The sequence below is a fragment of the Perognathus longimembris genome, chromosome 17, assembly GCF_023159225.1.
Source record: "Perognathus longimembris pacificus isolate PPM17 chromosome 17, ASM2315922v1, whole genome shotgun sequence".
Classification (NCBI taxonomy): Eukaryota; Metazoa; Chordata; class Mammalia; order Rodentia; family Heteromyidae; genus Perognathus; species Perognathus longimembris.
Window position 1 is genome coordinate 53,746,225 of NC_063177.1, and position 16,371 is coordinate 53,762,595.

A 16,371-nucleotide genomic window follows, 5' to 3' on the forward strand; every position below is an offset into this window, starting at 1 on the left:
AAAAAAAGAATTTTAGGAGGTGGATAGGAAGGAAGGGGGTCTGTTGTGGGTCCTTTGTGCTCACCTCCAGTGGCTCGTCATCACCCATCAATGTGTGGGAAGGAGGCAGGCCCCCCCCCCCAGCCCCCATGGTGGCCCTGGCCTCTGGTTGCACTGCACTCCCAGGGCCCAGCTCACCTGGTGCACCGCTGTCATCCCAATTCCTTACCAGCCCCTGGCCTGTCTCACACGGCCTAGCACCAGCTGTCCCTTTCCAAGCATGCCTGGTTTTGTTTATGTTTTATTTTGGTAGGTCGTGGAGAAGCTTGAACTCCGGGCGGTGGGCACTGTTCCCTGAGCCCTTTTTGCTCAAGGCCAGCGCTTTGAGCCCCAGCGCCACTTCCGGTTGTTCCGACGGTTAACTGGAGATGAGGGTCTCTCAGACCTGCCAGGGCTGGCTTTGAACCTGGATCCTCAGACCTCAGCCTCCTGAGTAGTTAGGATTACAGGCCTGGGGGGGGGGGCGTCCCCTCCCAACCGAGTTACACCCTCCCTCTGCCTGTCACCCCGGGGTGAGTGAGGATCCCGGATTGTTTGCACAGGACCTTGGTACCTGGGAGCGGGTAGACACCGTGTCCCTGGGCCCGGGGCTGGGAACGGGGGAGGAACCGGGCTGCTGTTCTCGGGGGTGGAACCCCGAGTCTTGCCCATACCGGGCTGGCCGCAGGTTTCCTGGAGGAGGGGACCTTAGGGGAGGGGACCAGCGGCCGTGCCGGAGGACTCCGACCCCTTCCCCGCCGCTCCGCACGCCGGTCCCTAGGCCGCGCCACCCGCCGCCGCCGACCGCGAGGGCCGCGCTTGGCCCCGGCCCCTGGCGGCCGCTGGCCACGCCCCCGTGGGCGGGGCCTGGCGAGGGCGGGGCCTGGCGAGGGCGGGGCCTGGCGAGGGCGGGGCCTGGCGAGGGCGGGGCCGCCCGGCGGGTTCCTGGCGCTGGGCGGCTCGGCGGCGGCGGCTCCTCGGCGGCGGTGGCGGCGACATGGAGAGCGGGGCCTACGGCGCGGCCAAGGCCGGCGGCTCCTTCGACCTGCGGAGCTTCCTGACGAAGCCGCAGGTGGCGGCGCGCGCCCTGTGCATGGTAAGCCGGGGGCCCCGCGCGGCGCGGCGCGGTGAGGCGCGGTGAGGCCCGCCGAGTCCCCGCCGCCCGCCCGACGGCTGCGGACGCGACAGGTGGCGGCGGCGGCCGCGCGTCCCGGGCCTGGCGGCGCGCGTGGGGCCGGCGTCCCGGGGCCCAGGCTCCGCCCCCTCCCGCGGCCCGGCGCCCGCCGAGGGCCCCCGTCAGCCCCGGGCCCCGGAGCGGGGAGCGGGCCGGCCGCCGTGGGAGGCGCCGGGGAGCAGGTGGGGACTCGCCTCGAGGCGGCTTTGCGAAGCCGGGCGGGTTGCGGGGAGGGCCCGGCCCGGCGGGACAGGGCCTCCTTCCCTCCGGAGCGGGCCGCAGCCGTGCTCAGCTTCACCCCGGACCGGGTGACCCCCGCCCGGCGGGACCCCCCTCTCCCCGCGCTCGGGCACCGGGCCCGCGCGTGCGTGGGGAGGGTGGGGCCCCGTGTCATCTGACCCCCGGCCGAGCGCCGGGCCAGGCGGTGTGGGGGTGCCCGGCTGGGCCGTGGGCCTTCCGCATCCGGAGTACCTGCCTGCCACCGGGGCCCCGGGCGGAGCTCCACGGCCCCCTGCCCCCTCCCAGGCGCCTGGGCCGCGGGCCGACGGGCTCCGTCCCGGGAGCAGAGATAGGAGGATGCCCGGTGGGTCGGAGGGGCAGCGCCCCGGGTTCTGCCCCGCGCTCCGCTCCCGGCCCCGGAGTTCCGGCTTCCTTGGCAGCTGGGGGCGGGGCTTGTGACCGCCAGTTCAGATCCCGATTGAGAGCCGCCCGGCCCGGCAGGGCCGGGTCCCGGGGAAGTCCCAGGGGTAACAGGTGCCCGGGGCTTCGTCCGTGCCTGTTGGGGGGGGGGGGGGGGCGAGTGGCGCTGTAGGGCCGAGGAGCCGGCAAGGTGACATGAGGGCAACCCTACGGGGCTGGAGTCCCTCCGGGGAGCTGAGCCATGAGCTCCCCACCCGCGTCCTGGCTCTGCTGGTCTCTGAGTGCAGCGCTCTGTCCACGGGCTTGGGACACCCAAAGAAACCACAACTGTTGTAGAAGCACGCTGCCAGCCTGGACCAGAGGATTGGAGGGGGCTAGGACTGCTGCTGGGCGGGAGCCTGGAGAGGGGGAAGCCCTGGGCCCCGCCAGGGCTTTCCAGAGGTGTTCAGATCACTCCAGAGGTGGCTTGGGTGATGAGGCCAGGAAGGAGGGGGGGTGGGTGATGGCCCTTCAGCTCCATTGTGCTCTAAATGAGATGAGCTTTGTGGGCAGGCAGCCTGGAAGGAAGGGGCAGTCCCCTCCCAGGAGGGACCCGCCTGGGCTCCCCAGACCAGGAATCCCCAGGGCCCCTGGTGGTGGGAGACTCAGGTGATTCCCCAGGGAAGTTTGCTCCCTAGTAAGCCCAAAAGGGGTAAGGGAACAGTAACCAGGCACCGTGGCACTCCTCTGTATCCCAGAACTCAGGAGGCCGAGACAGGAGGACCTCGAGTTCTCGGACAGCTTGGGTTATCAACACCTTCTTTCCAAAAAATAAAAAAGGAGCCATGTGCCTGTGGCTCATGCCTATAAATACTGGCTACTCTGGGGACTGAGATCTGAGGATCCTGGTTCAAAGCCAGTCCAAGCGGGAAAGTCCGCGAGACTCTTACCTCCAGTTAGCCGCCACACGCTGAGCTTCGGCTCAAGTGGTAAGAGCCCCAGCCTTGAGTAATGAAGCTCAGAGACACCGCCTGGGCCCTGGGTTCAAACCACAGTACCAGCAACAAAAAAAAAAAGGGAGGGAGGCAGCATTAGAGGCCTGTGTCCCTGCACCCTGGTGGGGCCTCTGGTGTCGATCCCAGGGCATGCGGGATGTGCCCCAGAGTGTGTGGGGGGGGGGTCAGGCGGCCCACCCCCTGCGCCCTGCTCTCCCCTCAGCTATTCGCCTTGATTGTGTTCTCCTGCATCTTCGGGGAGGGATACATCAACACCCCAGAGTCTACCCAGCTGCACTGCGTGTTCAATCAAAACGAGGACGCCTGCCGCTATGGCTGTGCCATCGGGGTGTTGGCCTTCCTGGCCTCGGCCTTCTTCTTTGTGGTCGATATCTACTTCCCCCAGATCAGCAACGCCACTGACCGCAAATACCTGGTCGTGGGCGACCTCCTCTTCTCAGGTATCTGCCCACGGCCCCTCGTTCTGCCCCCGGGAGAGGGAGAGCGGTTAGTGCCGGGCTGGCGATGGCTGGGAGGGGCCTTGGAGCCCTGGGGAGGGCTGGAGAATGGACGCGTTGCCTGGGTGATGTCGTGCCGTGGAAGGCACAGAATCGCAATGGTGTTGGGGCAGCAACATGGGGTTCTGGCCTCCTGCCTGGGCGCCTCCGCCTTTGCTTCAGCAGCTCGCACATCCCGAGGCTCTGGGAGACCCTGCCTGAGCCCGAGCCTCTGTGTCGCCCCCAGCTCTCTGGACCTTCCTGTGGTTTGTGGGGTTTTGCTTCCTTACGAACCAGTGGTCAGCCACCGACCTTAAGCACGTGCCCGTGGGAGCAGACTCAGCCCGGGCCGCCATCACCTTCAGCTTCTTCTCCGTCTTCTCCTGGGTGAGTGGACCTGGACGGGCGGGCTTTGTGGTCTCGGATGAAGACTTGGTGGGGGATGGCTTAGTGGCTGCCTAGCAGGGGCAAAGCTCTGCTCCCCCCCCGCCCCGCAGCATTGCCAGTAGTATGATACAAGTAGAGAAGACTGAGGCAGGGTGCCGATGCCCCCTCACCCCACCCACCCCTGGGGTCTCCACGCAGGGTGTGCTGGCCTCCCTGGCCTACCAGCGCTACAAGGCCGGAGTGGAGGATTTCATCCAGAACTACGTGGACCCCACTCCAGACCCCAACACGGCCTACACCTCCTACCCCGGCGCGTCTGTGGACAACTACCAGCAGCCGCCCTTCACCCAGAACGCAGAGACCACCGAGGGCTACCAGCCGCCCCCTGTGTACTGAGCGGCCTAGGGGAGGGGCGCACAGGCCGCGCCTCACCGCTGCCCCTACCTGCCGAGGCCCACCAGCCGGACAGCACAGCCCCCCTGCAGCCCTCGCCCAAGTGCCTGTGCCAGGCGCCTGGTAGGAAAGGGCTCTAGCTAGACGTTTCCTCACTGCTGCTTTTGTGGTGCTGGGGTTGGGCCCAGAGCCTTGCGTCTGCTTCGTACGTACTGTCACCGAGCTGTGTCACTCTAGCACGCTCCCCACACCCCCCCCCCCCCGGAATAGCCACGTGGGAAAGCCCCCTGCCGTATGCGGCTTGCAGACCTGCCACCCTCCAGCCCCAGGGGCTGTGGGAACTGTTCAGTTGGATTTTCTACCAAAGATGGGGTCAGGGATCCTCACGCCCATCTCTTTGGGGTGCTGGGCTCCGGACCCCTCCTCCTCACTCAGGTTTGCTGCCCCAGCCCCGTGGTCCTCTCCACCCTCTGGCTGGGCCCTGCGCTCACTTGCTGTCCTCTGGGGTCACCACTGTGCCAGTTGTCCCCAGGCTGCCTTGACAGGCGTGGTGGCACTGGTGCCTACTCCCGGAGGCACCAGCCAGCACTTCCTCCCTGCCCCCACCCCCGGGGGCAGGAGGGGCTTTGCCTGAGGACACCCAGCTTTATGTAAATATTCTGCAACAGTGTGGGAAGGCCGGAGCCCTGCACTGCTTGAATGTATTAGGCGTTGTGGGGGGGAGACAGCCCTCCATTGTTATACTGGTTCAGAGGTGAATAAATGGTGTTTTCAGTCAGCTTCTATAGTCCTTGGCTGGGCCTCCGTCTGGGGGCAGGAATGGATTCAGGGGGGCCTTGTAGGTGCTCTACCATGGAGTTCCAACTCAGCCTGGAACTTGCCTTCTGTATGCCTGGAGCGCCCCTCAGTCCAGGGTCTCAGCCCTTCCGCCGCCTTCACCAGCATCCCAAAATAGCCACTGTGCTCAGCTGGTAAACAAGACAGATGCTTCTGGACTGCTGTGCCAGGGACCTATGACTGCCTTTCTAGAATTAGAGGGGCTGGGAGGCCGCCCCCCCCCCCAGCAGGGCACTGTAGGAGGGGTGGGACCACGTATGGACACCCTCTCGAGTAACCCTGGGATTGAGCCCACTCCTGGCAGAAAGCCAGGCCCTGAAGTGACTCCTGGCTTCCCCCTTTGAGCTAGGACAGGGAGTCACCAACTGGGGCCCGGTGATTTCAAAATCCCCGGTGCAAAGGAACAGGGCCTCCCCACCAGCCGCTCCTAGCTGTGGCAGGGACAGAGGCCATCTGGGAACTGACTGTCTGCACTGGACACGCGTGGCCCAGATCACGACACGTCAAACCTGAGCACGCCAGCCCCAAAGAGCTGCCCCAGTCCACTTCCTGTAGTCCTAGCTACTCAGGAGGCTGAGATCTGAGAATTACGGTTCAAGGGCAGCCCGGGCAGGAAAGTCCCTGAGACAATTCAGTGAACCACCGAAAAGCTAGAAATGGAGCCGTAACTCAAAGACCCTGAATTCACTACCAGGATGTGTGCATGCACACACAAAACCCCCAGAACCCGGCCTCCTGATCTTCCAGTCCCATGTGGCAGCAACCAAGCCACTTTCCAACCTGCAGCCCTGGCCTCGTCCACCCATGTCCACCCATTCCCACCCTGAAGCCAGACGGACAGAAAGCTGGTGACTGTTCCTCTTAGGACACGCTTCACAGGCATTTCTGTTGAAAAGGTTGTGGTTTGAGAAAGCAGTAGAGCTACAAAAAGATCTGGGAAGAAATCCCCACCCAAACCACGAGGAAGCAGCCCAGAAGACCAGGGGAAACCCGGGCCAGCAAGCGCGAGCCACCAGCCTTCCACAACTCGAGAACTTTCCTCGGAGTTATTCATTTCATGCACTGTGTGAAACGAGAAGCACCGACCGCACGCCGCCCTTCGGCACCGAGGCGCGGGGAGGATATTCAAGCTTAAAGGGCAGCGAGAGGGCTGGAGTCCAGGCCATCCTCCGCGGGGTCACGGAGCCCCCAAACACGCAGGTGCAGACTTCCAGGGGGAGAAACTGGGCGGTGAAAGCCACGAAGAGGAAGAGGCCTGCGGTACCGGCGTCCTAACACGTGGCCCGGCCCGGCCCGGCCCGGCGATGCCGAGCAAGCCACCCGGCATGCCCAGCTCCAACCGGGGGCTCGACAGCTCAGTAGCCAGGAGGGCAAGTGGCATCCAGGAGGAGGTCACAGGCAACCAGGCCCCCGGAGGGCATGTCCCATGCCAGTGTTCCTCCCAGGCGGCAGCCCCACCGGAGCCTGGGCCTGCTTCCCGGAGGCCGCCGGGGAGGAGGTGGGGACGGCGGGAGACCCGAGGCCCCTCAGTGCACAGAGCCGCACTGCAGGGCCTGCTGAGGGGCGAAGAGCTTCCTGACGGCCTCCCCCGGCCTCCCCAGCGCCGGCCGGTTCTCTTTGTTGTCCAGCCCCGCAGGCCCCGCCGGCCGGGACGGGGACTTCTTGAAGTAGCAGAGGCGGCACACGGAGTGGTACTTGTCGGCTCCGCCAATCACCTCCACCTGGTGGTGGAGATACAAGGAGTGGGGGTGGAGGGGCTGGACGTGCGGAGCCCCGGCCCACCCAAGCCGGAGGCCAGGGAGCTACCTCCTTCTCCAGGCCCAGCCTCTTGGTGTAGGAGGCTTCCCGGAAGCACTCCATGCACACGGCCGTCAGCTTCACCACGCTCTCCGCCAGGGGCACCAGGTTCAAGATGCTACCGAAAGCCTGCGTCCGGGGAAGAGAAGCGGGTGAGCTCGTTACGCAGCCAGGAACACATCCTAGTCTCTCTCTCCTCCCTCTGGTGTGTCGGTCTTGGGGCCTGAGCTTAGGGTCCAGGCGCTGAACCTGAGCTTTTTTGTTCCAGGCTAGCACCCTACTAAATGAGCTGGAAGTGGTCTTCCAGCTCTTTGGTAGTTTTTTTTAACTGTATTTTTTTGTCTTTTCTTTTTTGGTACTGGGGATCGAACCCAGGACGTTGCACTTGCTAGGCAAGCACTTTGCCACTGAGCTACATCCCAGCCCCTTTTGGTAGTTATTGAAGATAAAAGCATTATGTGGACCGGGAATGTGGCCTAGTGGCAAGAGTGCTCGCCTCGCATACGTGAAGCCCTGGGTTCGATTCCCCAGCACCACATATACAGAAAATGGCCACAAGTGGCACTGTGGCTCAAGTGGCAGAGTGCTAGCCTTGAGCAAGAAGAAGCCAGGGACAGTGCTCAGGCCCTGAGTCCAAGGCCCACGACTGGTCAAAAAAAACAAAACACCCAAACAACAACAACAGCTTTATGCATTTTCATAGCTTTAAACCTTGATCCTCTGATCTCAGCCTCCTTATTAGCTAAGATTACAGGGGTAAGCCACCAGGGACACCTGCGCCTAGCCTTAGATCTCCCTCTTTCCTGCTTTGCTTCTTTTGCCAGTCCTGGGGTTTGAACTCTGGTCCAGGGCACCGTCCCTGAGCTTCATTTTTTGCTCAAGGCTAGCCCTCTACCACTGGAGCCACAGAACCACTTCCAGCCTTTTTTGAGTATTTTATTGAAAATTAATAAAACACCTTATGGACTTTGCCGCTCAGGTTGGCTTTGGACTGTGACCCTCAGATGTCCGTTTCCTGAGTAGCTAGGACTACAGGCGTGAGCCACCGGCATCTGGCTGACACCTCACGAGCAGCCAAGCCTAGGGAAATGATCTCATTTTGCCTTTCCAAAGTGCTATGGTTGGATTTGACCCTTTGCCAATTCAGAGGACTGGTCAGCAGCAGCTGGCATCCAGTCTGGACACACCCGCTTTCAGGCAGACCAAGGAGGCCCTGGGCTCAGGCATGTCCTGGCCTGGGCGGCTAGGGCAAGCCTGCTAGGGGCCTGGCCCTTACCACCCAGAATGCCCTGTACTGACACCAGGAAAGGGCAAGTGGACTGGCTGTGTTTCTGTATACCACCTGTGTCTGCTGAGTCTCCTCCTCGCCTCCCCGGGCCCTTCAGTAAGACCTGGCCCAGGGCCCCACCTTCCTCTGAAAGGTCCCGTCCAGGGCCGCTACGATCACTGTCTTCCCATTGTTGGCCATGGTCTCGCAGAACTCCACGATGTCAGGGAACTGGAAAGACCGGTGAAGGGAGAGGGGGGGGAGCTGTTACCCCGAGCAGTGGCTTTCGGGAGACAGATCCAACAATGCAAAGCAGCCCAGAGCTTGAGAACAAGGAGACTCTCCCCCCCCCTCCAGCCAAGGGGACAGCCGCGCTGCCCGGCCCCCTCCCCCCTCCCAGCTACGTCCTGCTCCAAGTCGAGGAAGGAATCGGCCCTGCCAACTTCTGGCCTCTAGAACTGGTAGAGAATAAGGTACTGGGTTTTTTGGGTGTTTCTTTTGGTTGTTTGTTTCTTACTTTTAAAACCATATCTGTAGCTGGACACTGGTGGCTTAGTCCTGTAATCCTAGCTACTTAGGAAGCTGAGATCTGAGGATTATAGCTTGAACCCAGCCCAGGCAGGAAAGTCTATACAACTCTTACCTCCAATTAATCAGCCAAAAGCTAGAAGGGGGAGGTGTGGCTCAAGTGGTAGAATACTCGCCTTGAGCACAAAAGCTAAGGGATAGAGTCCAGACCCTGAATTGAAGCCCTAGTGCAGGAATATACACATATAGACAAAAAAAAAAATCTGTATCGCAGCCTTGTGTGAGGGTGCCCATAAGAAAATAAGACCTCGGGTCTGGGGTGTAGCTCGGTGGTAGAGCAGCTGGATAGCATGCGGAAGGCCTGAAGTAAAGATGCAGCTACAGCTGCAATCCACGTGGAGAAGCGGCGAGGGGCCTGCGGCCGTCCACGGCTGCTACTGGGATGGGGAGACCCCCAAAGAGAGATCCAGAAACCTACAAGTCACTCTTTATCCCCGCAGCATCCCAGCAAGATCTGGCTGGCTGGAGACATGGCCGGCACGGGCCCAGGCCCTGCCCTCCGAGGAGGTGACTAAATGACAACCCCAATTCCCCATTAGAAAGGCTAAACGAAGCGCCACCAATTTCAAAGGCACAAAAGGAGGGAAGAGGTATTTACAGTGTGTGAGCAGGGCGACACCTCCACCGCTAGAGAAAATGGGGAAGTCCTAGAATGACTTGCAAAGAGACAGATTGCCAAGAAACATGGGGAAAGGTATTAGCCACAGTTAGGGATGTGGTCAGGAGTGTATGCGCACAGCAGCTCCGTGGCCCTCTTCTGAGAACCCCCCCACCCCACCCCCACAGACTTCCCTAACCTGCAGTGGTCCCCGCCGGAAGCACTCAGATCCAGTCCCCGGCTCCTGGAGCCTTGCTGTCTTATGGCACAAGCTTAAGGAGACTAGCTCCTAAGCCAGGCAGTCCCCACAGTGGCCTCCACATGCCAATGAAGCCTGCTATATCAAAACACAGACTGAGGTCGCCACCCGTGGCTCACACCTATAATCTGAGCCACCGAGGAGGCTGAGATCTGAGGATCGAAGTTGGAAGCCAGCACAGCCAGGGAAGTCTGTGAGATTTTCCTCTCCTACTAACCACCAGAGAGTTGAAAGTGGAGCTGTGTCTTGGAGGGCCAGCCTTGAGCATTTAAAAAGCTAAGGGACAGCACCCAAGGCCAGGCATGGAGAGTTCAAACCCTAGGATAGGTATAGGCATAAAAAAAAAAAAAAGCCCAAATCCAAATGTATGAAGCTTAGAAGGACCTAGGCCTGCACAGAGCGAGCCCCTGGCAGCGGGAGCTGGGTGGGTGGGCTGGCGACCACGGCAGGGCCCGGTGCTCACAGAGAATTAATTTCATGAGCCAGCGCCACACTAGGCCACTCAGGCCGGGGTAAATCAGGACAAAGCCTCCCCTGTAATCAGGACACCAGAGCCATCCCTCCCCAGGCTAAGGGGAAGGGCCACAGCTTGGGCCTCCTTCCAGTTCCCCACCCACAGGGGGTGCTAAGCAGACACAAAGCTCTGAGTTCAAACGCCGAGGAAGGTGGGGGGAGGGGAGAGGGCAGCCAGAAATCATGGCTTTGGTTACTGCCAAGCAGCTAGGATGAAGGAGGGAGACGTCCTTGTTTTATTCTGCACTGGGAAGATATTTAACTCGTGTGTGTGTGCGCGCGCTCGCACGCGTGTGCACACTCGAACTCGAACTTAGGATTTCAAACTGTTGCTCGGCTTTTCCATTCACACTTAGCACTCTGCCATTAGAGCCACAGCTCCACGCCTGACTTTTTTGGTGGTTAACTGGAGATAAGAGTCACTCATTTCTGTCAGAGCTGGCTTCTCGGATTTTAGCCTCCCAAGTATTTAGGATTATAGTTGTGAGCCACCTAGGTGGGGCTGACTTTGAACGTCTGGAAGACCAAGGGCCTGGGGCAGAGGGGTGGTTTTTCTAATGCTTGTAGTAAATACTTGGTGGGGCTGGGTGTGGTAGCACGTGCCTGTAGTCCAGCCCTTGGGAGGCAGGGCAGGAGGAGTGTGTTTTGAGTATGGCCTAAGTTACACAGACCCTGTCTCAGAACAAATCAACAAGAATAGTTTACTGAATGAACTCAAGTTTTTCTTGCTCATCTCAGGGGAGATGAAGCTAAATTTCTATTACAGATAAGAAGGGAGACGAAGCCGGGTGCCAGTAGTTCACGCCTGTGATCCCAGCTACTCAGGAGGCTGAGGTCTGAGGACCGAGGTTCAAAGCCAGCCTGGGCAGGAAAATCCATGAGACTCTTATCTCCTGTTAACCACCAGAAAACTGGAAGTGGTACTGGGGCTCACGCCAGCAATCTTCATCTTAGGAGGCTGAGGACAGAGGCTCAAAACCAGCCCAGACAGACAAATCCAGAAATGGAGACGTGGTTCAAGTGTTAGAGAGACTTGAACAGAGAAGAACAGAGTTCTTGAGTCCCAGCCCCAGTACCGCACGACAGCGGCACTAAATTGTTCAACAAACTGAGCACAGCGAGCCAGGCGTGGTGGTGGGGGCCTGGAATCCCAGCACGGCAGAGGAAAGGTAACATAAATCCTACATGAGGAGAACACGAACCAGGAGGATCCCAAGAGTTCTCCAGTGCGAACTGAAGCGTGCTAACGTTATTACCTTACTAAAGATCAAACACAGAACCGATAACTTCCAAGCCAACAGGGAAGGGGGCCAGAGCAAGCCCACTTACAAACTGCCCTTCGTCGATGCCCACAACGGCCACGCCCATGGCCTCCTGGACCACATCACGGAGCTGGCAGGCCGGCAGCGCCTCCATGGTATTCCTGGGAGGAGAAGGCAGAGTGTCAGCCAAGGGAGGGCGGCCGAGGGCTCGGCCGTCATCTCTGTCAGGGGGGACTGCAAGAACCCCCGTGGTCATTGCTGGAGTATTATTCCATAGCCATCTCTGTGATAACTTGACACAGAATCTCAGCATGCCTCTCCACGTTCTGAGAGAACTGGACATGTCCCTCAAGTGGTAAAGTGGCAGCTATGAGTGAAAAAGCCATTATCAAGAGGCCTTGAGGGGCTGGGGATATAGCCTAGTGGCAAGAGTGCCTGCCTCGGATACACGAGGCCCTAGGTTCGATTCCCCAGCACCACATATACAGAAAACAGCCAGAAGCGGTGCTGTGGCTCAAGTGGCAGAGTGCTAGCCTTGAGCGGGAAGAAGCCAGGGACAGTGCTCAGGCCCTGAGTCCAAGGCCCAGGACTGGCCAAAAAAAAAAAAAAAAAAAGAGGCCTTGAGTTCAAGTCCCAGTACCGACACCAAAAGGTTTTCTTTAGCCAAAAAAAAATCTAGTTATTTAACACCATTGACCTTACTTCATTTGACACTGTGGACTAAAAATAGATGTTCAATGGAAAGGTCAATGAAGACTCCAAACCTCCTCCACCTTTCGGGACTGGGATAGACAAGCTTAATACCCTTAGATACATCCCCAGCCCAAGGCCAGTGCTAGTAAAATAGTTCCATTCCTTGAGCACAAAGAGGCTCAGGGACAGCACCCAGGCCCTGAGTTAAGCCTCAAGACTGCCAAAATAAAAACTAAAATTAAGAACAAGCAAGCCTAACTTAGCCTGGGTTTTTAATATGGCTTAGTGGCAAGAGAGCTCGCCTCGTATACATGAAGCCCTGGGTTCGATTCTCCAGCACCACATATCTAGAAAATGGCCAGAAGTGGTGCTGTGGCTCAAGTGGCAGAGTGCTAGCCTTGAGCAAAAAGAAGCCAGGGACAGTGCTCAGGCCCTGAGTCCAAGGCCCAGGACTGGCCAAAAAAAAAAAAAAATATATATATATATATATATATATAAATGCCATTATAAAATATATGTTCAGGTATTGGAAAATGCTGGAAATGTAGTTTAGTGCTAAGTGCATATCCCCAGCTCAAAATAAAAATAAAAAAGCAGTACTTTGAAAAAACCAAAACAGTCCTGGGGCTTGGACTCAGGTCCTGAGCACTGTCCCTGGCTTCTTTTTGCTCAAGGCTAGCACTCTGCCACCTGAGCCACAGCGCCACTTCTGGCTTTTCTGTGTATGTGGTGCTGAGGAATCGAACCCAGGGCTTCATGCATGCTAGGCGAGCGCTCTACCACTAGGCCACATTCCCAGCTGGTACTTTTTTTTCTTTTTTAACGGAAGAAAAGGCTCCTACAAGAAGGCCCCGTGTGCTGGGACCCACCCGCATCACACTGAGGCTAGGCGGCTCTGCCTCCGCAGAGATAAGCAGCGAACACAGCCAGCCAGCAGTGGCCTAGAATCCCTCCACGATCACGTGACCGTCGGCCAGCGAGCAGAGCCGGGGTGTAAGGAGTCCCAATGGAGCCCTGGGGTGCAGATCTGCTGTCTCACCAGGGAGACGCCACCCGGCTGAGTTGGAAAGTGAGAGGCTTGTTTGGGGCCATTCCAGCATCCAGCATGGTAAATCACGCGCGGCCCTCGCCCTGCCCCCACAGCCGGGCCTCTTCCGGAAAGGAATGCAGTGTGGCGTGGCGTTGTCCCCGGCTTTGCTCAATAGTTTCTATGTTTTCCTACAGTGTTTTCTTCTGTCCCCATTTTGCCTGATCTTCAGAACCAGACTTCAGAGAGGCTCCGCAGTGTGTAGCTGTTTTCACAGAGAATTAAATGCTTCACAGCGACTCTCAATTATCATCTCCGATAATAACCCTCAACCCTCGGGGGGGGGGGGCACATAACAGTATTTTGTGCATACTCCACTCCCCCTTGCCTCCCCCGCGTGGGGCACAGAAGGGGAGGGCAGGCCGCGTGCTGGCAGGGGCCGGTCCTGGCGCTTTATGGACGTCAGCAGCCTACATTGGTGACTTGTGACTCCCCCAGATCCCTCATATACTAGATCTGCACCCGGAGTCATCTTCTGCTCCCACGAGCAGGCACCAGACCTGTGCAGTGGGCACCTTGGTTAGGAAATGTGGAAAAGGAAGACTTCTATCACTGAGCCCCACAAACCCAGGCCCTCACTTATTCCAAGCCCTGGGCATTCTCCCCCATCTACGCTGTGACCAGCTTCGAAAAGCCTGGTGCTCCCATGGGGACCACAGGCCTGGTGCTGTTCTCCCAGGAGCCCAAGAGGCACTACAGCACTTGGGTGCCGCATAGCTTTGTTCCTGAGCATGGAGACAAGTACATCTGGGACTCAAAACACCAGCCCCAAACCCACTGTCAAGGAACTGAATCTGACTCCAGCCCAGAGGTTACAGGAGGAAATGTCTAGAAACAGCAGCCAGGCCCTAAGTTCAAGCAACACAACCAACAATACAAATCAGTCCAAGAAAATCTGTTCTAAGCCTCTGCACAGGTGCAGTGTCTAAAGCAAGTTTCTCATCAACAGCAGACAAGACTTTTGGGGACCAGATCATTCTTTTTTTTTTGCCAGTCCTGGGGCTTGGACTCAAGGCCTGAGCACTGTCCCTGGCTGCTTTTTGCTCAAGGCTAGCACTCTACCACTTGAGCCACAGCGCCATTTCTGGCTCCTCCCCCCATATTGTGGTGCTGAGGAGTCAAACCCAGGGCTTCATGTATAGGAGACAAGCACTCTACCACTAGGCCATATTCCCAGCCCCAGATCATTCTTTGTGTTGTGTGTGCGTGTCCCGGTTCTGGGGCTTGAACTCAGGGTTTAGCACTGTCCCCTATCTTTGTCACTCAAAGCTGGTGCTCTATCACAAACCTACTTTCAGCTCTTTGGTTGTTAATTGGAGAAAACAGGCTCATGGACTTCCCTACCCCAGCAGACTTCCAACTGTGATTCCCAGATCTCAGCCTCCAGAGTAGCTGGGATAGTAGGAAGGAGCCGCGGGCATCAGGCTCAGGACCAGATCATCCCGAGTGGTGGGGACTGTCCCCTACACTGCAGGACAGTTCTCCCAAAAGCTACCCCCTAGAGGCCAGCCGCCTCCAATCTCCCTCCAGCTCTGACTACTAAAGATGTCTCCAGACAATTCCTGAAGGCCTGCTGGGGGTGGGGGTGGGGGATTCCCTTTGAGAGACACTGGACTAGAGCCCCAAGGATGGCCAGGTCCTAGGTCACCTGAAGTTTGCAAATTTGAAGCGTTCCAAACCAGGAACTGGCACTGCACAATGCAGTGCTCGGACAGTGCGTCCTATGCGCTGGGACTTTGCACTGGACAGGACCCCGGGGGCAGGGACCAACCTGTCATGGGTGGAGAAGTTGCTGCTGTAGCGGGTGTCTTTGGCATACTTGATGACCAGGCACTTGTGCTGGGCGATCTGGAAGCGCCGGACGCGTCTCATCAGCTCGGTGCTGCAAGGACGCGGGTCAGGTGAGGCCGCGCCCACCGCGCCCCTAGCGTCGGAGCCCGAGCTCTTCCCCGGGATCAGGGCCAAGGCTTGGAGAGAAAAGGCGGGCTCCGCAGCGGCCCGCCCGCAAGCGCGCCGCGGGGCCCCGGGAGCGGCACCCGGGGGTCGGCAGCGACCGGGAGGATCGCGGTTCTGGACCCGCCGTGGGGAAGCGGGGCAGGGCGGGCTTCCTTCCCGGGCGACCCCATCCCGGGAGGAGGACTGCTCGCGGTTCATCTGAAGTGACCGGGCCGAGCCTTTCCGGGCCGCATCCCGCGTAGGAGAGGCTCGGGCGGGAACGACCGGGAAGCGGGAGGGAGGGCGCGGAGGCGGGGTGGGCTGTCACAAGGCTTCCCGCCACTCCAGGGAAGGGCCACGGGGTGGGGGGGAAGTGATCTTGGGAGGGGGGAAGGCGCGGACCTCGCTTTGGACGGTGGCAGGGGAGGAGGCGACACCGGAAGGGGAGGGAGGCCGGGGGTCCTCAGGGAGGTGGTGACCCCGGACGGGGGAGGCGACCCCGAGAAGGAGGAGGACGGGAGTCCCCAGAGAGGAGGTGACCCCGGAGGGGGGAGCAGGGAGGAGATGATCCGGGATGGGGGCGAGAACGAGGGTCCCCAGGGAGGAGGCGACCCCGGGAGGGGGGGGGGGAAGGACGAGGTCCCCAGGGAGGAGGTGATCCGGGATGGGGGGAGAACGGGGGACCCCAGAGAGGAGGTGATCCCAGAATGCGGGAGCAGGGAGGTGATCCGGGATGGGGGCGAGAACGGGGGCCCCCAGGGAGGAGGTGATCCGGGATGGGAGAGAGAACGGGGGTCCCCAGAGAGATGATCCGGGATGTGGGGGCGGAGAACGGGGGTCCCCAGGGAGGAGGTGATCCGGGATGTGGGGGCGGAGAACGGGGGTCCCCAGGGAGGCGACCGGGGCGGGGGGGGGGAAAGGACGAGGTCCCCAGGGAGGAGGCGACCCCGGGAGGGGGGGAAGGACGAGGTCCCCAGGGAGGAGGTGGTCCGGGATGGGGGCGAGAACGGGGGTCCCCAGGGAGGAGGTGATCCGGGATGGGGGGGACACGGGGGTCCCCAGGGAGGAGGCGACCCCGGGCGGGCGGGAAGGCCGGTCAGTACCTCTTTCCTGAGAACATGGGCCCCAGAATCACCTAGGACGGACGGACGGAAGGAGAAGTCAGTGGGGCCCGAGCGCCGGCCTCCCTCCCCCCCAACCCCCGAGCCCCCGGCAAGGCGGACCCCGTACCTGGATCTGCCCGCGGATCTTGCTGGGGGAGCCGGGCAGCACCGTGGGCAGGGTGACGCAGCTCATGGCGTCCACCGACGAAGCAGAGAGCAAGGAGGGAAGACCACCACCGCGCGAGCCCGGGGCTGGACGCCTGGAGACGCGCGCCCCGCCGGCAAGCCCAGACTTAAACCGTGGAGCCCGCTCAGTGCGGGCGCTGGCCAATCGGGAGCCGGCAGGGCAG

General features: G+C 60.0%; 2 protein-coding genes across 2 annotated transcripts; one reads left to right on the forward strand and one right to left on the reverse strand.

Annotated features, from left to right (window-relative positions):
* The first annotated feature begins 975 nt into the window (after positions 1-975).
* On the forward strand, positions 976-4,860 carry Syngr2 (synaptogyrin 2). Its single transcript, XM_048365384.1, has 4 exons — positions 976-1,114; positions 3,029-3,266; positions 3,550-3,689; positions 3,888-4,860. Exons 1-4 carry the CDS (start codon positions 1,016-1,018, stop codon positions 4,083-4,085), a joined length of 675 nt encoding a protein of 224 aa, XP_048221341.1. The 5' UTR covers positions 976-1,015; the 3' UTR covers positions 4,086-4,860.
* Positions 4,861-6,271: 1,411 nt separating this feature from the next.
* Positions 6,272-16,244, reverse strand: Tk1 (thymidine kinase 1). The gene is made up of 7 exons (XM_048365383.1): positions 16,149-16,244; positions 16,022-16,053; positions 14,755-14,865; positions 11,271-11,364; positions 8,125-8,214; positions 6,726-6,845; positions 6,272-6,640 (listed from the first exon to the last, which is right to left on the reverse strand). Exons 1-7 carry the CDS (start codon positions 16,212-16,214, stop codon positions 6,446-6,448), a joined length of 708 nt encoding a protein of 235 aa, XP_048221340.1. The 5' UTR covers positions 16,215-16,244; the 3' UTR covers positions 6,272-6,445.
* Positions 16,245-16,371: the final 127 nt, after the last annotated feature.